The sequence below is a fragment of the Pipra filicauda genome, unplaced genomic scaffold (assembly GCF_003945595.2).
Source record: "Pipra filicauda isolate LSUMZ 115617 unplaced genomic scaffold, ASM394559v2 scaffold4_size7858003_pilon, whole genome shotgun sequence".
Classification (NCBI taxonomy): domain Eukaryota; kingdom Metazoa; phylum Chordata; class Aves; order Passeriformes; family Pipridae; genus Pipra; species Pipra filicauda.
Window position 1 is genome coordinate 2,162,474 of NW_024104643.1, and position 25,927 is coordinate 2,188,400.

Genomic DNA, 25,927 nt, shown 5'->3' on the forward strand with positions numbered 1-25,927 from the left:
CCTAGCTGAATCAAGACATGAGAAAAGAGAATGAGAAGACCATCAAGACTGTCAGTTGAGTCCTTTGCACCAGGAAGGATTAGTGCTAGTAATGCTATGAAGGGCACATGTACATGTTTGTTTCTCCAGTAATGGAGATACTACAACTTCTGTGGCAAAATGTTCCTCTGTTTAACTACTGTTACTGCTGGGAAGTTTTACTAAAGCCTAACTAAAACCTCATGGGGTATAATATAAGCCCATTATTTTTATCTAAAGATAGAGACCACTTATCATCATTTATGGTTATGGAGAACAGATTACCATTATGAAGGGGTTGCAAGGGTGTTACACCAAGAAAATGTGGCTGGGTTGCTTCAGCTCTGCTGGTGCATCCACAGTGCATCAACATTCAGACACCCATTTTTGAGGAAAGAATTTTATATTGAAAAGTTGTTTGGCCAAGAAATCGCCAAGTAGCTTTCCTAGGCACAAATGCAAAACAAAGAGTAAGTGTGATTGTTTTCTGCTGATGTGTAATACCAGCTCACAATGCAAAAATTAATATGAAATATGTTGAGTTCTTATTTTGTGAGAGAAATAAAATGAAAGGAGTAGAAAATTATGCAGAGGTCTTAAGCTCAGGTTGGTCAATACCCTCCTATCCATGATCCCAATCACAAATTACAAACAGAAAGCATCTTTCCACCTACACTCAATACAATTTGTTCACAAATAAAAAAGCTTTGAGAGTTGATGCTGTGTTACTTCGCATTTATCTCAACTAGGGGGAAATGTGCTTGATACAGACAATTAGACAATAAACATATAATAGTGAAGTTTATTCCAAGCTCATACAAGATGAAGCTCTAAAAGCAGTTATAATATAGTGTAGACAGATGGCGCTGGACACATTAAGCACATTAAAGATATAGTTATCTGTTTGATAAAGAAATAATTCAAAGCACAAGGCAAGAAGCTGAAATTGCTGACAATCTGAACTCCTGCCAACTGTCCTGGCTTCACTGGGGCTGTGTGAATTTTAAACACACACAGTCCCAGGTGTCCACAGTGCTGACTGAAATTTCTGGCAGCTAGTTCAGCGCTTTTGAAACAATGCTGGCTTCCCATCACTAGTGGTCACTATGGGGAGAAGATAGGCGGTTTCTGGCTGCTTCTGCTGCCCTTTTTGTTGCCTTGGCTGTGGTGCTGTAAATGAAACAGTTGGCACAATGAGCAGCCTCCTTTCTTGCCAACCCATATGGCAGGCGTCTCCAATGCACTAGCGCCGAGAAAAGGAAGGGTATGACAAAATGGGGAAATAAAATCATTTATTTATGTTCCCTAGATTCAGTGTGTCAAGAAACTCAGTGGAGCTTAGCTCTGAGAGACCAGACAAAAAGGTATCCAGGAAATTGAAAGGTCAAAGAGATGTGGGATTGCAACAGATGCCTTGCTTCAGAGAGATTTGGGGAATGGTGGAAAAGGGTCACACAGAACCTAAGTAAATGGTGTGGAAGGGTTAGCTGAGGAAAGATCAAGATATGGAAGTCATTTACAGAAGACCTGGTTTTCCAATGTGCACAGTACTCCTGTTGATGTGAGCATGAGCTCCACCTATGTATGAAATGCAAAAATATTTGTCCTGAGATCTGTCTGTATTGAGAAGCCTAGCCTTTCTCCAAGTCTGGTGTCTGGCAATGGGCAGGAGTTACCACATCACTGACACACTGTTTACAATTGATGAGGGGAAAATGGGAGGTTTCCATACTCTTTTTAATGTCCTACTTCAAAAGGTCTGGCTGAATGACACTAGGAGTCCTGACACTAAGACTGACACTAAACAGAATGGATGTCAAGAATCACTTTAACAGCACCAGTATGTGCTTTTGACTAATCAGATCAAAGTATTTAGCTTAGTTTTGTGACATTCATTTTAGGCTACTTTAATAATGTTCACTTGGTACAACTAAGTGCTTTTGACTCCATTCTCTGTTGGACATGGTCCCCAAATAGCACACATCTATCCTTGTCTGTTCTGCTGATTTACAGACCGCTTCCCCAGATTAACTGTTCAGATTTCTGTGCTCTACAGAAGCAGCTGGTTGTGCCTCTTTCCTCAGGTGGACACATAGTATTCTTTGTCATTTCTTCCAAAAGGTCTTGCAGCAAATCCATTTCCCGAGCTCCTCTAAGATCTTCCTGTAGCAAAATTACATTTTTTAATGATGAACTTGGTGGGGCTGGACTCCTCTGTATAAGTCCCCGAAACTGAAGTATCCAGAGAAGTTTTACATTTATGTATGTGTACTGGATCAGCTGGGGAGGCTGACTAGCACTTTCTGATAATCAACAGCAATATGAAAAATGCTGCAGGCATGACAGGAAGACTTGATTAGGGGATACAGAAAAATATAAGTCATATTCAGAAGCCTGTAAAGATTTCTGCCAACAGGAAGGAAGAAACAGATAAAGCAGACAGCTGCAGACAGATAGCACAAATGAAGAGAAACTGGGGGAAAAACAACAACAACAACAAAAAGAAACAAACAAAAAAAGAAAAGTAGAAAGCAAATTATATGACAGTAAAGGAATTAATTAACTCAGGAAAGAAGGTTAAAATCTTATCATCCAAGTCATATAAACAAAACACTACAATTAATGTATCAGATTTAGCTCACAGAAAATTCAGTCTGGAAGAATAAATGATGCTGCAGTTATCTTGAAAGAAGAAAGTTTGATGATGGGAGGAAAACCCTGGGAACATAAAGCAGAGCACTGCAAGGACTAGCCCCAGGAAGCCAGAGCAGAAAACCAGTTTTCCTAGCAGGTGTTCTGACTCCCAGTAGCTGCTCAGCTTTGTGCTAGAGTGGATTCATGGCAATGCACTTTTGACTACACCATCAAATGTGTGAGGGTAGCTGAAGTCAATCACACTTTCAGGTGACCTGGAGTAAAACACTATTGCCACTGGCATTTTTGTGGGGGTCAATATCATAGACTCACAGAATGGCTGAAGGTTTGGAGGCACCTCAGAAGATCCTGTAGTCCAATCCCCCTACTAAAGCAGGTTCACCTAGAGCATGTTGCACAAGATTGTGTCCAGGCAGGTTTGAATATCTCCAGAAAAGAAGACTCCACAACTTCTCTGGACAGCCTGTTCCAGTGCTCTGCTACCCTCGAACTAAAGAAGTTTTTCCTCAAATTCAGTGGAAATCCCTGTGCTTCAGTTTGTGCTCATTGACCCTTGTCCTGTTGCTGGGCACTATTGAAAAGAGTCTGGCCCTAGCCTCTCAACACCCACACTTAAGATAATACATATAGTGTAGAGTTATCATTTAGTGACCAAAATAAGTTGGTTTTGCAAATAAATTCTTTCTTCATTACTATAGTTCCATTGTTTCATTTACCTTTCTGCAGTATCAGTGGATTTTTTTTCATTTTGTTGCTGTTTAATAGCACATTCTACAACTAGAACAGTATCGCAAAGCAGCCTAGCATGATCTGATGGTTGTTTAGCAAGCAATATAAAAGTGACAGTACAGAATGATAAATAAAACTGTACCCACAGTTAGAAAAATATTAGAAAATACAGTGGTGTTTTCAGATATGGTTTTGCATAAAAACACACTATGGTCCAACTGAACAGCAATACTCCATCTGCTCCAAAGAAAGCCAGCATTTCACCTCATGAATCCAGCAGCTGAATTCCATTCCTGTGTACATATATAGGAATAAACTTTTGTCTATATGATATATTCAGGGAAAAAGAATGTGCGATGAATACTTGTGTTCAAATATTTTGCATGACTATTCACATCATAAAGTGTTCATGCAGTTGGCTTAAACATTAGTGGGTTTAGCAAGAAAGCAGATGGACCTGTTGTATGTGACCCAGGTACAAAAAAACAAATAATGAAAATTTTGAACAAAAGTGCTTTTGAATAAACTACACACAGAATAATTTAAATCATTAGCAACTTACTATTTGCTTTCCTAGGCTTGACTAAGTTCTATCCAAGTTAGAAAAAAGTTAATCACCTCAAACTTTTTCAACCACAGCTTTTATTAAAATAATAACATCACTCTTATTAAACTTCAAACTTCATCATGTCCCCAAAAAAGAAAACAACAAAGTGCAACAAAATTTGTTGTTGCAAAAAGTTGCAAGTGCAAAAAAATCATGTGAGATGGGAGAGAGACCTAGGGAAAAGAGAACTGATGTTTGCAGCTGTATTCCTAACCAGTCTTGGCAAGGGCACTTGTGTGAGAAAGCCAACACAAGTGTCAAAAGTCTCAAACAATCAGGTGTGGTGAGAGTGAAGGTCGTAGAGGAAACAGCTGGGTGGTATTGACATGCATAACCCAAATTTATCTTGGAATCCTTAGCACTTATAGATAGCAACAGGATATGTCACAGTGACTGCATTTGTCAATCTAAGTGCCTTTCAGGCAGGATGAGGAAACTTGTGATCCACAGTGCAGCATATGTAAAACACCAAAGCAAGCAATGCTGAAGGCTGCAATTCATCAGTCAAGGGCAAAAGTTTACCAGATGATGAATTCATTGTCTTTTGCAGACAGATAGCCATAATTTTTTCCTCAAAAATCAGTGCTGCCTTATATCCAATGATATACATAGCATAAGCATACAAGAAATATGCCAGATAGTTAGATTTTACTCTCAGTTGGAAACTCAGACTAGGCATTAATTACATTTTGATTGAAAAAACCTCTTATGTGATTATTGTTATAATGAAACATTCAAAATGTACAGCATTGTATACAACAGAGCCACATAAAAATACCACATTTGATAAATGAATTTGCTAACCAAAGGTCTATTGGAATCAGCACTCGCAAATGCTCAAGCTTTGGGACAACAAAACCTGTAATGCAGAACTTGCATCTGCTCAGCAAACCTGAAGAGACATTAACTCTAACAACTCCATCAAATTTGTGCTTAAGAACTACTGTTTAGATAACCTGGACGTACTTCCGAGGCTTCCAAGGTAGCATGGATCTCTGTTGCTGATGAAGAAAAACAGCATTCGATACTTTTAGGCTGATCCTTTGAAGTTTACTAGTAGGAAAAGCCTTACAATAATTTCTTCATCATAACCACCCACCTTAAAGCCCAAACCACTTTTGCAAAAAGATTTCATGAAACTTGCCTAAAAGTTTCACACTTTCAAAATATGTGCCTGGAAGAAAACTGAGTAAAGGGCTGCCACTAAGCTTTACTAGGAATGTTGGACTTGTAAGGGGGTAATACAGAAAGGCTTCAGAAATTAGTAACTTCTTGAATGTTCAGCACTTCTGTAAATCCAGGTGGACAGGGCAGATTTTCAGACCACCATGTGTACAACCTGGTCTTGCTCTTTGCTGGTCATCTTTCAAAACTGCTCAGAAGCCTCCACTGAGAACATATAGAGTAGGCTGTTTTATGGAAGTTGGTCTATTTTGTGTTGCTTTCTTTAAAAAACAGTCTCTAAGATAACGAGTATTGTCAAACCCATGAAACAGCAAATTGGGATCACCGTTTGTGTCCATCTAGCCTGTTACTTTACTCACTGGAACTTCAGCAGGGTTTAGGACAAAATGCCTTGGAAGGCTATGACTCCCATTTGGTCTCATGATAGTCATTAACAGTTCCCAAGTGATTTATATACTGAAGGCAAGATGTTTTATATCTTTCTCCACACTTTTTTAGGTAAACAAAAAACACTTATTAGTAGGTAATGCAACCTTTTCCTTTTTTTCTGAAAATAGTATTTGCAAATCTAATTTACTTTTCATGGAATATCCATTAAAGAACACCACTAAATAAGAAACCTAAAAAATATTTTCTACTAAAAATAAGCAAGCAAACAGGAATTGCATTGTGTTGAAAACTTATATTATTATCTTCACGTCCCATTCATGTCATAGAAAAGGGCTGTTCATCACTTGTAGTAATCAAGAGATGAACAGTTTGCTCCTTTTTTGTATTTCTGTATAGCATGTCAGACACCACCAATGCATTATCTTTGGAAGGCAGGGAGAGGTGACACAGAAAACTCCAAGGGAAAAGTTAAGTGACATGACCAAAATCTCATGTGGAAACATGTGGCAAAGTTTAAAAAGGAAACCGAATGTTCAGAATCCCTATGCTTAAACCACAAAACCAACTTTCTTTGCTAATACTGAATTAACCCAGTAACTAAAAACAAAGGAAACCCAACTATATATTATGTGTATCTTGCCACTTTAACAACTCTAATGACACTCAAGTGTTCTCAAACTAAATAAGATACAATTACAAATATATGTTTAATCCCAGTGTGGTAATCAGTTCCACAAACCAAGAGTACTAGAAAAGCAAGGGGAAGTAACCTCACTTAACACTGCTTGCTGAAGCTGTGTAAACCACACATGCAGCCATAATGTACTGACTGAAAGATCTACAGAAATACACACTGCTGACAAGAAGGGACTCAATACTCACATTCAAAGCCTGAAAAAGGCTTTCAACTACAGCAGACAGACTAGTTGAAAATCAAGTAGAATTTTTTTTAAAGATAACAACTCAAATAGTAACTCAAAAAGAACTCCCTTACAAAAGTAAAAACCCTAAGCAGTCTAAAAAATATTGTGGCATCCTACTTCAGATATCATTTAAAAAAAAATCACAATGAATTGGGGCTCGATAGGGGCTAGGAAGAAGCTATTTTGCAAAAGAGAAAAGCACAAGTACTTTTTACTGTGAAGCTGTTTTTCTGGTTCAGCAGCTCTGCAGCAGGAGTAGCCAGATCATTTGAAAAGTAAAAAGAAAATCAATTACTTGTTTTTATTTTAAAACAGCCTCCCCATGGGAATAGGTGTGGGAGTGAGATCTCTTTCTAAATTTCATAATATAACACAAAGCTGCCAAGATTTTTTTTTTACTGTCATGTAATTTCTCTGCTTACTGGGTGCTGGAATGATTTTTCTCTACTTATGATTCTACTGATCTTTATCAAAATTAATCTGTGAAGTGATTAACACTAACACTTAAAACCAGAATATTTATTCAAACAGCAACATTGAGCAAAACAAATTTCTAGGGCTGCTGCGAGTTCAGTGATGACAGCAAAAGTCTATTTACTCATTTACCCTCAAGTTCTGCATGCAGTAGGTTGCAATCATTTTTTGTCAAATCAAAACAACATTTCCCAAGAATTAAGATCCACAGGTAAAGTTTACAACTAACCTTGCTATCCTCGATCTCCTGGGTTTTTCCTTGAAGCGCTTTTCTTTCTCCAAAATCACAGGTTGACTTTAATGTAAGCTGACAAGAAAGTATCGAGCTCTCTGCCCCAGTAAGCTCAAAAGACTTTGGTGAGTACTTCTGTGAGCTGGCGGGGCCGAGGTTGGGTATCGGGAGGGCAGTGTGAACAGGCTTTGACCCCCCAGCTGGCTGTCTTAGCTTGGAGGCAACCCCAAGTACGGGCATGGCTTCTATAAAATATCTTCTTTCTACCAAAGAAAATGCTTCTGACCTCAGTCTGGTAGACTCCAGCTTCAGCAATTTCAGAACAAATACTTTAAACAAAAGTAGCAAAGTCTTTCAAAAAGTCTTAAAACAATAATATTACGAGTCTCACAAGGAAGCAAAACTTTTCCTTCATGTCTCCCCTCCTCCCTCACAGCCACTCACACACACTGCTCAGTGAGTCAGTGACTCTGTAAGACTAAACGCTTCTTTGGGGCGTGAACTTTTCTTGAAGGTAACTGCCACAGTGCTGCCTGTCTGGGATTAAAGAACTCATAAATTTGCCTTCTCTTCTTCCTAAAGCATTCCAGGTCTGTGCATTAAATGAATGAAGGATGGGAGAAAAGGAGGGAGAGAAGAGAGGAAACCTTCCCGTACTCCAACTGTCAAAACAGTTTGAGACCACAACACTGGAAGCAGAGACCTCTTCCTGAGTACATAAATAACCAGCCCACATCCTTAAAAAAAACAAACCTCTTTTTTTTCCAATTTAAAAAAAAAAAAAAAAGAACCTGAGCAGTGGCCAAAGCAAACAGCTGTTGGAAGAGTTTTCATCCCGGAAATAATCTCAGCAATGAAGCTGTTTGTCTGATTCCTGGGTATTTTTCACTGCTGACAACCATGAGTTACAGTGTTTCATTCCCTGTTCCTTCCGTGAAATCAGGTTAAAATCATACAAGAGTGTGGTTAGGAACAGCCGCTGAATCACACTGAGGGTAACGTCTGTCTGTACTATGAAAAATGCATACAAAAATACAGAGCAGGATATAGGAGAATCACAAGAATCGTTAGAAGATTTAGTCAACACAGTTTTTCAGAGCCCCCCCTCCCATTTTTTTCCTTTCTTTCTTTGTGGTGATGTTAACGTCATCTATTCAATGTTAACACTTCCCTTTCTAAAAACATTTAAAGTTCCATGAAGTCCATGTCCAATGCATCATTTCTGCTTGTTGCTGATAGAAATACTCTTGCTGGCAACCTCAAATCCTTGTACATAGAAATACAATTGAGGCAAGCAGAGCAGGCTCCAAAATGAGTCACAATGGACAGTCCAAATTGTTGAGCAGCATAAACACTTACTTAAAAGGAAAACTGTACATTCCTTTGAGACCCTATCACAAGGTCTCCATTTTAAACTGTGGCATAAGGAAAAAATCTGTGTAAAACCATCCCACCGTTCAACTCCTAGGGGATTTTATCACCCAGCATTATGGCCAACTTTTTTTTTTTTGGTTGGTTTGTTGATTGATATTTTTTGGTTTTTGTTATGTCTTCCAAAATAAAACAGAGAGAGAGAGAATAAGGAGACTTATTCTGTCCTGATATTCTATGTGGTATTAACCACACCTCCTTGAGCAGTATGTACTATTACCGCTATAGATATAAGGACAAGAGAAAATAAGAACCTTCTGGACTTTTAAACTCACAAAATAAGGATGGCAAGAGTTAGAAAAAACACTGAAAGGCAAACAAAGTAAATGAGAAGCAGACTAAAAAGATTTTCTTAAATCACACTTTGAAATTATTTTGCAGAATACATCTGTGGTACCTGTAGTATTGTCCTCTATCTTTCATATACAAAGACCACACTGACACAGTAATTAAAAATCCATCTCTCTCTATTGACTTAAAACTATCCCATTCTTGTTTATAGTTTGTAAGAGTGAACTTGACCTGGCTTAGGAACCTCCTGAATTTTGAAGTATACAGTGAATCAGCAAACACATTTCAGCATCCTCTGCTTATCCACTGTTTGGTTTTGCCACCACTAACAGTAGCAGCAATGCACAGACTGCACAGAGGTAACTGCTCTGCATTTTAACAAGTTCAGCCCACAGGACTGGTTTGGTGTGATAGTTCAGGTCTTCTTCAGAGCAAAACGGAAGAAAGCTCCTTGTGCGGTCTGCAATCTGCATTTGTTCTCCAGAATCATAAAGCACTGTGGCTGTGTAAGGAATTTAGGTTTCTTAGGCACAACTGTTAACAGTTAACGCTTCAGAAAATGCACATATGCAAAGACTGAAGGGAACCATAGGAAAAGAGGGATTTATCTCTTGCAAAGTTTAAGAAGATGAAAAATCCTCATGAGAACTGCTAACCAATGATCAAAACAAAGAATAAACTATAGACATGAGACAGAAACTTTCTTATGAAGAACTTTGCCAAAAAAATGTAATTGAATCTTATTACTTCTCAGGGTTATAATTTTAAAAAGTAATGTACTATGGTAATCTTGCTCATCTTCTTTTGAATATGAATGATGAGGTCATGATACCCACAGTCTCTTTTGCAACCCATTTTCCCAGCACAGAAACCCTAAAAGTAATAAGTAAGCAAGCTTACTAGGAGAGAGTCATCTGTAATACATAACCAACAGGTTTTGGAAACAATGATGTAAAGCTGGTGTTAATGCCACTCTTTCAAAATAATTCTTCATTATATTATGACTTTTAAGCTAGTACCAGGTCAGGGCCATCAACTTCAGAACCCCATTTAGCTAGAATTTGTACAATGATAAATCACAGAAGTGTTTCTGTTCTATTGAAGATGCAAAGAAGAGTATGCAAGATTATTTGCCAGAATCATGAAAGATAGTGGAGGAATCATACTCCATAAGTAAGAATGTGGTTACAAGGCTGGACTTCCTTTTCTTGTTTTCTCTAATTCTAAGCAAAAGATAAATAAACAAACATCTGCTATTCTTAGAAATCGCTTAGTTACATTTTTTGCTTGAAAGGTTTTGTGTACCTCATGATGAATGTGGGGTTTATGAAGGCTACCTGGAAAAAAGAATATTTAACAACTAAACTTCTGTAGTGTTTTCTACACAAACAGGAAAGCACAGGATAATGCATCTGGGGACAATATGCACAAACTGTCACCAGAAGCAGGTGCTTGTGGTGGAGCTGCATGGGCAGGGGATGTACAGATTCCGTCTGGAAAGGAAGGAACTGGGTATAATTGTGGGGAAAGGGCAAAGCTGGAGGCTGTACAGAAGGGCATATTGTCAGGCATCAAGCTGGCAACGTGAGTTTGGTGGGATTTTCCTCAGTAGCCCTGTGGGGAGCTAAGTGACAGCCAAGCAGAGCTGCCAGGGAGAACCCAAAGTTGGAACAAGGATGATTTAGATATGTGTGAATAGTGTCCAAACAAAAGAAGGCATATCTGTGAGAAAACAGGGGTGAAGAAGGCTATAACCTGGAGTTACTTGAAATAAAACACAACACCAGACTGCCTGCCATGAGGGACCAAAATATTATTGTCAGGACAGAGAAAGCCATGAGAAAAAAAGATATGGCTGACAGAAACAAGGAACATGCATCTTCACTTGCTTACATGATACTGATATGCTTACATGATACTGATATATCTAGAAAGGGACTGCAAAGAAACAGGTAAGGCTAAACATTGTTCAGAGAGGACCTGTAGGTTTCTAATTTACACTTTTAGACATCTATTAGCATAGACATCCTCAAGCCAGGTAGGTCAGGAATACCACCTGGATACAGGATACAGGAGGATTAACAGGGAACATTTCCAGTGGGATGTTAGATAAGGAGATAGAAGTGTGAAGAGACACCAAACAATGGAAAAACAGAGCAAAGGTCAAAACATAATCCTTGGTAGTTTTGTCAACAGAAGTGGCAGTTCCAGTGATATGCTGAAGATAGAACCATAGCTTTCACTAATAAAGTAGCAACAATCTGGCTATAAAGCATGACTGACCGTGTCATGCGATCAATGTTTTTACAGAAATTATGAGTTAGATTAATGATTTGTACCTCAAAATAATGCAGGACATGCATTCAGAATAATAATCCCCCAAACCCAGAAAAATCTGTAATATTTATTTCATATAGCAGGAATAAATACACCTGAAATCCAAGTCACCTTACGAAAGAAGGTGTCTGGCAGTTGTAATGTTAAGGTGAATTTTTGTTCTCAAGACTGAACAGAAATAACCATTCACAGCACAACACACATGTATTTCCTTTCCTTCATAGCATCTAATACCACTACAAGTCCCATGAAGATTGCTCCTCTTCTGCACACCCAGCCCTCAGACAAACTGCTTGCATGAACTGAATAGACAGCTGGCAGTGTCTCCCAGACCACAGGAAATATCAAAAGAGGGGACACCTGCTTCAAAAGTGGAGCCAGGAGATTTGTTTGCTTCTTGTGCTCTATGATCTTCAACAAGGAAGCTGTTTCATGTGTCCAGGGTCAAACAGGAAATGTCGGGGGTCCAGAGACTGCAAAACTCAGTTCTGAGCTGTTTCCCCACTTCATCCCGCTGGTTTAACAGCTGTGTCTAGAGCTTAAGTGAGCCAGGACAACTTCTGAATAAGCTTGAATGTGCCAATACAATGACAGGATTTTGTGCTCACCGATTTCAGGTTGAGCAGAAAGTTTTCCCCAGTTGGGGATAGAGAACTCTTAAAAAAGCAAACAATGATACTAAAATACTGAAGGTACCTGAACCAGTATGATTTTTAGGATTTATTTAATAACCCCAGGTAAGACAAGTTTAAATTTCAATAATGTAAGTAAGAAGCACACCACGTGTCTTCTTAGTGTAACAACATATGTTCAGTCTGTCAGATACCAAAGAGACAAATTCTTCAGCTGTGACTCATGTTCACGGCATACTTCTACTGACATTATTTTTGTTATTTCAAAAGTCAGGTGAATCCATTAGTCTCAAGGCAAGACATGTAACAGGTATTTAATCCTACCTACAAGTGTGTAATGCTACTGAGTAAGCTGCTGTTTTTCTTGACAGTTTGGAATTCCAAAAGATACATAATCCAAACTCCACCCACAGTCACAGAAAAAGGTGCATCCGGCTTCCTAAAGGAAATCCTTCTGCTTTGGCTCTATGTTTGGGGAAGCTTTTCAAAGAGGACAACTTTTAAATACAGATATTGTTTTATCATCTGAACAATATGGCCTTTCGAAGCTCAGACAGGATTTTATGGTTTTGAATGCATTAACTGATAGAAGTGACCAGTTCTGTGATTTTCATTCATGCTGTACATTCGCAGCATCTTCCATCAGATGGTTTCAAGTCTTTAAATGTAATTTAGTACCATACCTCCTTGTGCATTATGTAAAATATATTAAAATATAGTCAAGCCAAACTATGAGACTAAATGACCTTCCCCAGCCTATATGGGGCCTCACTACTTTCTTTCTCAAGTAGGGATTTTTTTTTGAATTAAACATCTGTGTGGGTTAAAAATTGTAATTATTTCTCTTGTTATGCATTGTATTTAATCATGAAGTATTTGGTTTAAAGGAATCAAGCTTAAATACTCTAGGATCAGGAAATGTAAACTAAAATTTTGTAAGGATAAGAAGGGACTAATGGCAACTGAACACACTGTGTAAGTATTTACATACTGATCTACTCATTAGACCATGCAGCCACCTGGTAAAGCTTAATGAAAGGATCAGCTTTCCTCTTTGGGAGGTGCAGGAGGAAAAGGAAAAAAAAAAAGGATAATCCATTTGTTCATTTCTAAGTAAATGAACCAAACAACAAATGTTGAAGACTCTCAATGCTACGTTAACTGCAGATAACAAGGAAACACTCCCCCAGTTATTTCAATCTGCATAAACTGGTCAGAAAGATAACAATCACCCTAAGAATCAAAGTAACGGCTTTTCTTTCCTTTTTTCCTTGTTTTCTCAGTTTCTCATTTACAAACCCTCTCCAGCACACATTCATAGCAGGCCCACTGGCTTCTCCCATATCCTTCCAGCCACTGGCAGGTATCTTCTCCCTCTTTCATTTCTGCTCTCTTCCCAGTTTGTCTTTCTGTCTCTGAAAGAATTTCTTGCTTTGTATCATCTTCGATGGGCCATGGCAAATTACTAATTTCAACTACTGCTTGCCCTGTATCTTTCTGTCTTAGAGCATATTACAAATATTCAGTGCTGTATTGCCAAAGGAGCATTTCTCTCACTTATCAGGGTAATTAAGAGCTTCCAACCTCTGTAGAGTTAGTGGAGGAACGTCTAAGGTAGACATGACAAAACTAGACATTTATAGAATGGATGCCTAAGTTCTTAAGTGATAACATTACTTTCATTGGAAGTTGTAAGGAACAGAATTCCTGGTCTTTTTTTATTCATTTTATTGATGGAAGAAGCTTTGCTCTATTTTGACCAAAGTTTAAATTATCTTGGGTCCTCCTGCAAAAAATGGTCCTCATAAATGCTCTCCAATCACTACTGCTCTCAATACAGAATCCCCTAGAAAAAAATTCCCCCAGTGCACATACTCCCTAAAATCCTGATGGAATATTTTATGATGCTATGGAGACATTTCTAAGTCGTAATTAAATGAGAAGAAAACTGGCAATATTTGTGGTTAATCAAAGCTGTTCTGAGTCTTGACACTAAGTGTGAAAGTGTTCAGAACTTTCATCCAGAATTCCTTCAGAGAATAAACCTACTATGAATTTTACTAACAAACTGTAAAAAATAACGCATAAAAAGAATGAAACTGAGACTAAACAGGAATCTGCTGATTATCTGCCATCAGGTGGCTGGCAGAGTTGCAAACCTATGCTTTCATCTGCTGGAAAGGGAAACTACTCTTACAAGCACTGTGAAACTGATAGAGGGTTTCAAAATCATGGTTATGCTGCCATTCACTTCAGGATTGCAGCGAAACACTGCTCCATAAGGTTCCCATTGGTCTACTAAAATAAAAAAAGTTACTGCTTAGAAACATCTGCTACAGTCATGAGCAAACTCTTGGCCAAGAGCAGCAACAACAGTAAGAGACTTTGAAGTCAATCAGTTTTGCTATCACCAGCAGATACCCCTGCAGTCAGTGGAAATTACTGCACAGAGAGTTTGGGAGATACGAAGAAAACTTGCTCTGCCAAGACGTATATGGACGGCGGTGAAGAAAAGAACAATTATTTTTGTTTTAACAATCAGTGAAAGGTTAGCAAAAGGTGTTAAAAAAATATGGCATTAATTCTTAAAGAATACTTCATGAAAACAAAGATGATTATAGATTTTCAGGGACTAGTTTTGATATTTGACCTTAAACAAGTGCAAGCTGCACCGCGGCTGGAGGAACACTTCTGACTCACAGTCCACTGTCTGCTTTGAGACTGTAGTCATTTAGTGGTGGCTTGCATCACCCACAATTTATAATACCTACTGTGCTCTACCATCTCTACCCATCTGCTTACCTGTACCTTGACCTAAGTTGCAATTATTGCGTAATATTGCCTTTTATTCTTCGCTGCTTATCACTATAGGTGAATGATCCCAGCTATGTTTTTAGTTTCCTGTTGGTCTCTGGAGATAGTAATCATAACTAATTTTGCTATCAAGTAACCCTTCCCACAATATCCATTTTATTTTCATCTTCTATAACCACATAAATATTTCATATTTATCCTACATTTCCTGTGATTTGCACCAATTCAGGAGATACTAATATGCCTTTTAAAGGCAAACTTACCATCTCAACATAAAGTATGGACAAACATTGTAGTTCTTGGTGAAGAATTACAAGATCACCATTATATCACCTTCTGTGCCACAACTCCTATTAGAAAATTTGTCATTTACAGTAGTCTGATGCTGGATGGGTGTACTGGTGAAGTATCATGCCCCATGGCAATGTTAGATTTACAGCTTGACTGGATGATCTTAAGTATCTTTTCTAACCTAAATAATTGTATGATTCTACAGGCCCCACTGCTGTATTCAAGAAAACTTGAATATCATCTCTTGCCAGTGGTCAGAAGCAGTGTACTGTCATAGATCCTTGCTCTGACAAGTACAGTCATTTTGGATCTTAAGTTCCTATGCAAAGAACAGATATTGTACCTTGAGATCACTAGAGGATTTCTGTTTCGTTTTGATAAGCAGACATGCTCTTTCTAATCATGTTTTTGTGCCATTTGCCTGCTCTCATTGAGAAGATATGACAACACTAAATACAATCCACATTTTTAAGCAGTGTTTCTTCACCAGGGCATATTACCACGCTCACTGTGGTTTTCCTGCCCCTGTCTTGTGTTTTGCCAGCTTGGAGCTCTTGCAGAGATGCTCACTCATCTCCACCTGTGAATTACTAAGCAGACAGGCCTTGTGTGTCAATGAATGATAAACCTTGACCATGTACAGTTTATCTGTAAGTGGGTGCTCTTTACTTTCAAATAAAAATTGGCTTAATGTACATACTTAAAATCTTAACCATCTGCCTCTATCTCCTGTTGGCCATATGTGAACACTTCCTACAGTGAGTCTTGAAACCTTCTGCCTTCCTCAATTCTGCTGTGATCAGAGCATGTTCCAGGCCAACTGCTGAAATGGATTCTGTATGTCACTAGACTAAACCTTTCAGTTTTTTGATCAATAAGTGTTTGAGATGAACTGCTGTTTCTCATTATCAAACATCTCCCATCTATGCTACACCATATACCTTGTGTCATCCTAACAGAAATCTAACAGTACATTACAAAAGAAGCTTTTGAGGTCAGCAAACTATATTTCCTCACCACTACTCTGTCTATGGGTGCATGATTTTATCTTTGGTGTGTATCTTTATGTACATATGAGTACATATGCTCAACTTGTCCAACAGTCATTAATGCCCTTTGAGCAATTCACCTGGGTTTCTTCATATGTAAAAAAAAAAAAAAAAAGAAAAAGAAAGAAAGAAAGAAACACTCAACAGCACACAGCTGTCAAAAATAACTTCAAATCCTGCAGATGGTAGATGCTTCCTTCCTGCTTCTCAGCATAGTGGGGAGAAATATTACCTTACAGATGTGGTATGTTATTAAAAAAAAAAAGTAGGCTATGGTTATTTATTATATTGGACTTACCTTCAAGTGCATGGGAGACAAATGATAAAACTCCTCTCCTAGCTTTCATCCATCAGTTGGGCTTTTAGAACTGTCATACGTAACAAGCATATGGCAGCCATAAAAGCAACATCAGCATTCACAAATTAAAAAATAAAACAGAAAGCCAAAATTATTTTGTTCCACCTACAATAAACCTAGGATGAGCTATGAAGAAAGTAGTTTTTTATCAAAACCAGAAAGGAGACTAACTGGATACTTAGCTGGAGCATCCAGCTATATTGATACTGTTAGCTATAAACCAGCAAGTACTAAGTCAACAGCCACTAGTGAAAATGTAACCTGTGGCATGTGCACCTTCAGTGGTGACGAAGGTAGAAACCATTATCTACAGAAAATGTCTTCATTACACATTTGTGTAGCATCATAGCCAGAAGTTCAGTAACTTCCCTGAAAGACCTAGGAAGATTTTCAGTTGGTACAAAACTGCATAATTCCAGCTACTTCTGTGGGCCAAGTGTAAGACATGCTATTACAGTATCTCTCCATTTAGAAAAGGTATAATTAGATTCCATACATTATTCTTTTCTATTTCTTTATTTTTTTCTTATACTCTCTTTGAAAGTCTTATTTTTCATTCCATTCCGTTCCCCACACCCAGTGAGAGAATATCCTTCAGAATAAGAACAAGATGTGAAAGCAGTATTTTTATTTTCTTTTCAGAAACCATTATAGCACAGAATAACAAGTTCTGCAGTACAAAGCACTTGAGCAACACTGGGATCTATACCTAGCAGAGTATTCAAAAATCCACTTCAACAACCTGTCAAATGATTCTAGTCTTCTCTGAAACCTACTTTAATTTAGGAAATTTCCCAATATCCCACAATTTTGTTTTTAACTTTACACTTTACTCCCTCAAACTGTAATCCCACCACTTCTGCTTACATTGTCCTCCTTCCTTTTAGTCTTCTAAAGAACTTTTTGACTCATCCGTATCTGAGCACTTTTACTCTGCCTTACATGATAAAGCTGAAGCAGTCCAATGCCTAATGCCATGGGATGTTAATGCAAGGAGGAGGTCTTTATACTTGCTGAATATATTAGCTAAAGATGGCGGAGGAGATGGGGGAGGGAGGGAAGAGAGAGACACAGATATGCAGTCTGCTCTCTGACCTGGAAAAGATTTCTTTCTGTGATTACAGTTTGAGTTCCAGGCTAGTTACATTCTGGCCAAATTGATTTTCCCACCCTTACATAGATGAACTCTGTTCTTCATTATATGGGTGTAAATCTGCAGCAAAAATTTTGAACTTCCAATGAGTAATTCTAGATTTAAGCCAGAGTAACTGAGAGAAGAATGTAGGCTCTGGGTTGCTCATAAATATTACACAATTTTAGATTTCTATCCTCCACACACTTGTGAAACATTCCAGTTCTTTACCCTAATACTCTTTTTTTCCTTCAGGCTATTCTACAAATTGACACAACGGATATTTGGAATTTTAAACACAAATAATATTTGGAAATATTTTACTTCCAAATCAAGGGAAATTGTAACTACTGAGAATGTAGACACCAAGAGAAGCTTTTTTTTCCCAGAGAAAACCTTTAGGAACAATACAGAAGCATTTGTCTGTGCTGACACAGGCAGCATGCACAACTGTCCATCTTTTTTTCACCTCTGCAGAACTGTTATTATTTTATTAACTTCTAGACTACTACTATTATTCGATTAGTAGGCAGTTCCAAAAGTTCACTAAATCTGTATCTTTAAAACTCTTACACAACTATTTTTGTAATCACTGAACTCATTAAAAATAAAATTATTTCAATAAAGTGTACTTTCTATGTGTTGGGTAAACTTCATCCCTGGTATCAGTTTAATTAATTCCAGTGAGTCTTCCCAAAGCAGGAAAGAATTTGTTGTTTATATTATATGCAAACAATTTGCTAGGTTTAAAAAAATATGAATCTTTCCTACAACTTCTGTTCAAAAATTTATCCCAGTAGGTTTTTTCAAAATGGTTTTGCTGATAAAGTCCCCCTTTGTTTGCTCTCCAGAGAAGCCAGCAGGGCTACAGAGTTCTTCTTGTATGTGTTAGTGGCTTCAACCCCCCACATTTGTTCACATAACACCAAAGTACCTGGTGCTCAGAAATTTTGACATTGTCCAACTGTGACTAGAGAATTGCTTTTCTTTGATCTGTGATTTCAAGAATCCCACACTTTTCCCCTCTTTGATGAAAGAGGGTTGGTTTTAATTTAAAAAAAATAAAAACATTCAACAGGAGAATTTCCCAACAGGAAAGAGAGTTAAAGTGAGTCAAACCTTAGCACCATAACTTTTGGATCATGCCCGCAGTTGGGTGTTAATATCCACTCATTTTAAACTTCAGCTTAGGCCACCGAAAGATCTCACTAACTATATCTGGATTTACATAGTACAAATGAAAGCAAAACAATAAGGAACAACTATTCCTCAAACAAGGCTTCAAGCTAGGCTGTTGAAAGGCTAGAATTTTAAAGTTCTTTATTTTAAAGGTCTCTGAGTAAACAATTCTCACTGATTTCAATAAAAGGGAGAGGAAAAATCCATCCCTAATTGCAGTGGTCTCAGGCAACCGAAGAACCAAGCCCAATTTCCACAAAAATCTTTCCACAGTCAGAAATCTTTCCATGGACTTCGGTTGCCACATGTGTTAAATAGTTCTCACTCAAGGACTCTGGGGCTGGGATTATATTATTCATCTATGTAAATGAGTTCAAAGAAAATGTAGAAATTAGTGGGGATGGTAGAAACTTTAGGACTATTATGAGATTTGCTTAATTGGCAGGCTAAACTATTCGGCATCACTTCTATGAACTCTGGAACAAATTTGGCTGAAGCAGAAGCTCTTCTAAACTGATTAAAAAACTTATCAAGGATGGTTTTAAAAATTTATTTATTCAAATTCTCTTATTCTACTGGCAGCCAAGTTGAAGTCAAAACTCAACTGTGATTGGAAAAAAAAAAAACACATTTCAATGTCAGCGGGTTATGTAAAAGCTGAGACTTTTTGCCTAGAACTAAATCTGTGAATGTTATATTGATAGTGCTAGTATGAGAAGTCGGAAAAGGATTTAGAATCTGAAAGCCTCAGATGCTTTTTAAATTATTTTGAACCCATATAAACATACTGGTTTCTCCTTTCCTGAATGTCACTGAGAGAAGTCATTGGTTTTTTGCCATGATATAAGAGCAAAATGTTGTTCCCAAATGCCTTCCAAAATCCAAGTCCCATGCCCCAGAGTTTTGACCCTAGAGGCAGGGCTCCCAGAGTCTTTTTGAAGTCTATTAGAAAACCTTCTTATAGCTATTAATTTTATACAGATGAGACAGTGCTACAATAGCAATGGAAAACAGTAGCAAACCTCAGTCCTCTTTTTTTATGTTGTTCTAGATAAGAATCATACCCACAGACCAGGACCTCAAGAGCTTTACAGAGAACAAAAAAGAGTCTGTCCTCCCTTAGGGATATTCTGGGTGAGAGATATCATCTGGATTTTGTTGGTGATACCTCAACATTGCCTGATATGCCAGTCTGTTAGAAGAGATGTGAACTTTGAGACTGGCAAGTCAGCACAACTGTGATGCTAAGAAAAATATTTGGAGTGATTATGATCTTACAACCAGTAGTATTCACATGGAACACAGTAGATACTCAGAAGTATCTACTTGTAGAAAAAGTAAGATGGTATTACCCATCTATCCATTCATCCATCCATCTATGTCAAAAATGTTATGAAAGCCTGGCCATTCATTATTCTCAGGCTCATTTTATTCATATACCAATGTACTGAACACAAAAATTGGTGAACTTGCCAGCGGTTGTTGCAAGAGAGGAGCCCCAAAGAAAAAATACAAGGACTCCCTGAAACAACATCTCAGCCTTGGCCATATTGATCAACATAACTGGTCTACTCTGGCCTCCAACCAGGAGGTCTGGAGACACACCATCTATAACGCTGCTGATGCTTTTGAGAACGCACGCAGGATCACTCTTGAGGAGAAAAGACAGTGCAGAAAGAATCGTGCCTTGCAGAATATACCACCTAAGGAGTCTTTCTGCTGTGCCTTTTGCAACCGGACACGTCTATCTCGTATTGGCCATTTTAGCCACCAACGCACTTGCAACAGACGTGGGTAGAGCCCTTCCCAAATCTTCGTTTGCGAAGCCTAGCCATGATGATGATGATGAACACAAAAATAGCACTGCTGTATCCTTATGCTTACAGAAAGGGGTGTTTATAAGTCATGACCTGGGTTCTACAATAATTCCATTGTTACCCATTCTGCTGTCCTTCAGCTGATCAATATAGGAAAAAATTCATATTATTATGCACAGTCCATGGCTGCATTTCAGTTAAAAATTCTGTGACTTAAGCTGCCTTCTAATCCTTCTAGAGCCCTTAATTATATATCCTATAACTATTATGGGTCCAGATTGAAATTAATACTTGGTTTTCTTTTCCTTTTTAAAAAATTCCTTACTTGCCGTCATTTTTTTACTTTAAATATTCTATACTAAATCCAAGTTCTTTTAATAAGTAGCTCTTAAAGAGGAGAACTGAGAGTCACCAGACACTTTTTCTGCTTGCAGTTCAACCTGTTTTGAAACAATCTGTGTCTATAGAGTTTGTTAGATGTATACATAAATTGCTGTGAATGAGTTATTTTTAGTTTTCTTTCTCACATTAAGTCAAAGACGATGAGGTATAGATTAAAACACATGAGTTAAATTGTAGTGAAATAAGCTAAGGCATACAAATAGCTTTCAGTTATACACTAGGATAATGTACTTCCTAAGGATTTGATCCTCTAGCACTTACTCATTTCTCATTGCCATCGGGAGTTCAATATCAGATGCAGACTATAAAGTCATATCCATTTCAAGCCATTGAGCAGAGCTTGCAGGTTGAAGCTGGTGGGAGTTGTGCAGATATAAGACAGTAGCTGGCTCTGAGGTTTTTGCTAATTTGTTCAGCATTCTTTGAAGCATAAAAACAGCAAAGAGAACCACATGAAATATGAAATCACCCCACATTTCCAGGAAGCTTCTGAAACAATTAAAAGCTACAACTCTGATGTATATAGTTGGTTCTCTAAGAAAGTGGGAAAGTTGTCACAGAAGGAATAAACTTTCCACTTACAAGTACAACAGCAGAATATATGTTTGGTTGTAATCCACTGGGCAATACAATACATATTGAGCACTTAGTAAACAACAGGTTTAGTAAATAACAGCACAGGTTGTTACATTTCATGCAATGGTGATTTCATTAAGAAATTGATTTAGATAATTACTCCAACTTTGAAGCCATACCACCATCATAGATTTAAATCTGGAGTGGGACTTGACAAAGAGAATTTCTAAAAATATGAGGAGACAGATGCAACAAAAGAAATGTTTCAACAAAACTAGATAAAATATATTATATATATATATATTTAAAATCTATGTTTCAGCCTGAAAACTATTAAGAGCAAATTATTCCTTCTTTACTTTAAAAATAGTCCTACTTCTTGTCCTACTACTGTCTTCTCTTTCAAAATTCTTCTTTCAAACTGACCTGTTTAAATTACATTTTAAATCAAATAGTGATAAATTTCAGTGATTAATTACATCCAAAAAGGTACTGAAAAACATATCTTTGCCACATTTCTTCCAAATATTTAACTCTTACTTTTGAAAGTGTTTCATTTCAAAATATTCCAGATGTTTTATTTCAAGCTGTAAAAAAAGCACTTAAAACACACTAGATCAAATAAAATATTTTTGTCCCTCTAAAATAATTTAATTTTTTTAAAATAGATTTGCACAGCTGTAGAGCAAAAGAAGAATAGCTGTTATTGGCAAGCAGCTGTTGTGCAACACGCCTGTTTCGCAAATGAATCATAATTGTCTCTCTTGAAACTTGTGCTCCCCCATCTGTCTGTTGTATCTGTTACAGAGAGGAACATGTCTCTATGAAATTATGAGCTACATTGTGTATTATGTTAGAACACATGTCTAAACTTGCCCAAACCTATCAAATTACTTCCCAGACAGCTGCCCTTCCTGCAAAAGATGCTTGACATCTTAGTGGAAAAAAAAACATTGAAAACCCATTAAGGCTGCAATTTGAAGCCTACTTCTTCAACTGTTTTACCAAAGTTAACCCATGGAATAGCTATTTAACTTTAGGTAGGTAGACAGTAGGACAGAGGAGACAACTGAATGTGGAAAGGGAGCCTTTGAGAAGAGCAGCAGAAGTCCTAGTTCAGACTTGGTCTATACTGAAAGAAAGGAATCACACCAGGGAGTAAGAGGATTAAAGGGACAGAAGAGGTTTTGCCTGTCCTGGGATACACACATGCAGAGATTTATCTCATGCATCTTCATAGACCTAAGTCTGAGCAAGCCAGCCCCAGCGGTAATCAAGTTCAGACAGAAACTAGAGGCTGTTTGAGGATGAGACTAATCAACCTTCTGCCTATTTTCTTCCACTGATCATACTGTGAGTCTCCCGTAGGTATGACTGGATTGGTATGACAAGGTTACAGTCCCAAGTTACAAAAGTTACAAAAAATGAGGCATACTCACTGAATTGCTGAGTTAGCCTACTCACACCATTGTCCTCCTGCCCCCAACATCACTCTCAGTTCCACGTCACGGCCTTCTGCTCCTTGGCAGTGCCAGTCGTGTTTATTAATTGCACAGATCCATTTTTAAACAAATCCAAGCATTTTTCCCAAGGACTTTTTTTTTTCCTTGCTAAGGGTAGGATCATTTGCCCAATCTAACTTCAGAATAGCCAACAATTTTTTGTGATGAATGGAAAATATAACTTCAGATCATGCCTTATAGGAGATAGAATTAAATTTGGATAAGCCAGAACAAGGACAAACACCCCAAGCCCTGCATTCTCTCTGAAAAAAGTCCCAACGTCACAGTTTGGAGAACCTAATAGTATTATATTTTGTACTCCTGGGACTGTGGATTCATAAAAGATGAAACTATGTTTGTTTGTTTTTTTAATTTGTGGTTTTTCCTCCATCATTTGCATTTGCTTGCATTGACAAAAATAAAGATAAAAATAAAATAAAAATCATCAGTATATTCTGAGTCAATCTAAAGTCAATCTCAAACTCAATAACATGAGTTTTGTGTTACAGTTTCCTATACAACCAGTCATTAAGATGTGTTGTTTTGTGTTACAGTTTCCTATACAACCAGTCATTAAGATGTGTTCTAAGACTGGGACTGTGCAGTGGTCCCATATGTATGGACTGAGATTATGTTTGATCCCAAGCCAGTTGAGATGGGACTAAATGGTCACATTTGACACATATAGGAGATCACTTGCATCCACTTGGACTGCAAGCTCTTTAGGTCAATAGTTCATATTGTACATCTCTAAATTGGTGGTCCCCAAGTTTTCTGGACAGTTCTTAGCATATGATACCTCTGCACACTTCCACGTATCCTCATTATGAAACTAAGAATCAGAACACTATACACACATTAAAGACTAGCACCAAACACAGCTCTGGTTTTGTTGCAACCTCTGTGATAACCTGAGAACTACAGTTATGCATCAGGTAGCACAACAACACCTGTTTCACTTAAGCACAAACAGCAACAAAAAGACAATGTTATTATTTTATTCTTCACCATACATATGGGATCATTCAAGTAGTGAATACCACTAGCTAAAACTGTAGTGGGATAAGAGAATTGCACCATTGCAAATTTCCTGTGGAGGAAAAAAAATCTCAGGGAGCGTAAAATCACTCTCAAGTCTCAACAACTTTTGTACATACCCACAAATTCGAACACAGTTCTTGGCAAGTAAAAAATTGGTCCCGATGCAGTTCAAAGTCATGGCCTTGCAAACAACTTCCCAACATTCACTGACGATTAACAATTTTATGTGAAACACAAGATACCCATATAAGGATTGAATATCAGGTAATTGTCTCCAGCTCTTTTCTTCATTCATAAGGAAAACTGTTCCCAAAGTGCTTCCAATCCAGCACTTAATGTCTTTTGACCTATTACTGCCTGCCACATTGTAACAAGGTATGAACAACCAAGATTCTTTCTCAGAATTTCAAGAATTAATAAGGTAGCAAATGGAATATCTGTACTTGGGCAAACTTAGCAACAACAGCTCTTTGCACTTAAACAATCTGTCAAACCTTTAGGATTTCTTAGGGTACTTCAGCTCCAGAATATTACAGCAGAATGATATCAACGTTTTTTATAATTTACATGTCTGAAGGACTTCAGATTATAAGCAAACTTTATTAAAGCACTTCAAAAGGTATATATATGTATATATATATATAAAAAACAGAAACTTTTTGGAGAATAGCTTTCATGTATTTAGCTGGAAAAAAGTAATAAAAAAATAGTCAACCAAATAACTGTTTTTCCACTTGTGGCTGTGCTTTGTCCATTTAATTCTTTCTACCTACATCACACTCCTTAAAAACCATTGCCTATTCAGGAACATAGAATGATACTACAAAGTCTCTTACTGCATATTTTTCCTTCATTGTTATTGCTTATGGATGATGCTTACATATATTTTGGCTCAAAGGCACAAACTCACTCTTAATTTCCTCTCTTTGATAAATTTTCTGCCTTCGGGAGACAAGAGCTGCAAGTATATCAGCTCAGAAGCAAGAGAGAGCTGTCTGGAATATTTGTTATGCTATGACTGGAAATCATATGACCTTATCTGGCCTGACATGACTGGTGGCAAAACCTGCTTATAAATTATATGCATTTTTGTCTAAAAAAAAAAAGATTGAAATTACCTTCTCTAACTAGAAGGGCAGTTCTACTTCCTGTGACTCCATGTATTTAAGGACCACAGGGCTGTGTATAGCCTTGACTGAAATGCTTATTGATTTACATGTCAAACTGGGTTTATTCTCAGGGCCTTAGGGAAATTTCCCACTTAACCCAAGTACTGTTTCAGACCTTCTGAAAGTAATAATATAAGGAATATAAATTCCAATTATATACTACTCTGTTTACCTTCACAAAATCCTAGAAATGTGGCTAAGTGCTCTCCAGAGGGTATCCAGTCATGGTTAGCTCAGTTGGCTAGAACATGGTGCTAATGACACCAAAGTTGCAGGTTCAATCCCCATAAGGGCCATTCACTGTTAATTAACAGTTGGACTTGATGATCCTTGTGGGTCCCTTCCAACTCAGAATAATCTGTGACCCCATGCACAGAGGGGGATTAACTATATGGGCCACATACACCTGTCCACTGCCTGTGCATTTCTTCATCATTGCCCACATAGGGGATTATATAGATTTGTTAAGCAACCTTTTCCAGTCCCTTACCTTCAAAGAATTGGGAAAGCTTTTCCTGGATCATGGTGTTTTGGTAACAGCACGTATTTTGGCTCTAAGAGGTTTGGATGATAAGGGAGGATGTGTATGGGAGTGGCCTTTAGCATCAGGAAGTATTAAGGTGGTTGCTCCTGCAACTTGGGAAGCTGCCCTAAAATCTTTCATGTGGGCAACACCTCAATAAATTTAGTAAA

General features: G+C 37.7%; 1 protein-coding gene across 7 annotated transcripts in view; it reads right to left on the reverse strand.

Annotated features, from left to right (window-relative positions):
• NAV3 (neuron navigator 3) overlaps positions 1–25,927 on the reverse strand; it is a 534,722-nt gene that overhangs the window by 247,420 nt on the left and 261,375 nt on the right. For 3 of the 7 annotated variants that reach the window (XM_039386755.1, XM_027747747.2, XM_027747748.2), the window contains exon 1: positions 7,211–7,822. The exons of 1 other annotated variant lie outside the window; for it this stretch is intronic. In XM_039386755.1, the coding sequence (XP_039242689.1) occupies positions 7,211–7,453 (243 nt within the window). In that variant the 5' untranslated portion in view covers positions 7,454–7,822. Of the gene's footprint in view, positions 1–7,210; positions 7,824–25,927 lie in introns of those variants that run through there. 3 more of the 7 variants (XM_027747746.2, XM_039386754.1, XM_027747755.2) reach the window with 2 other exon arrangements.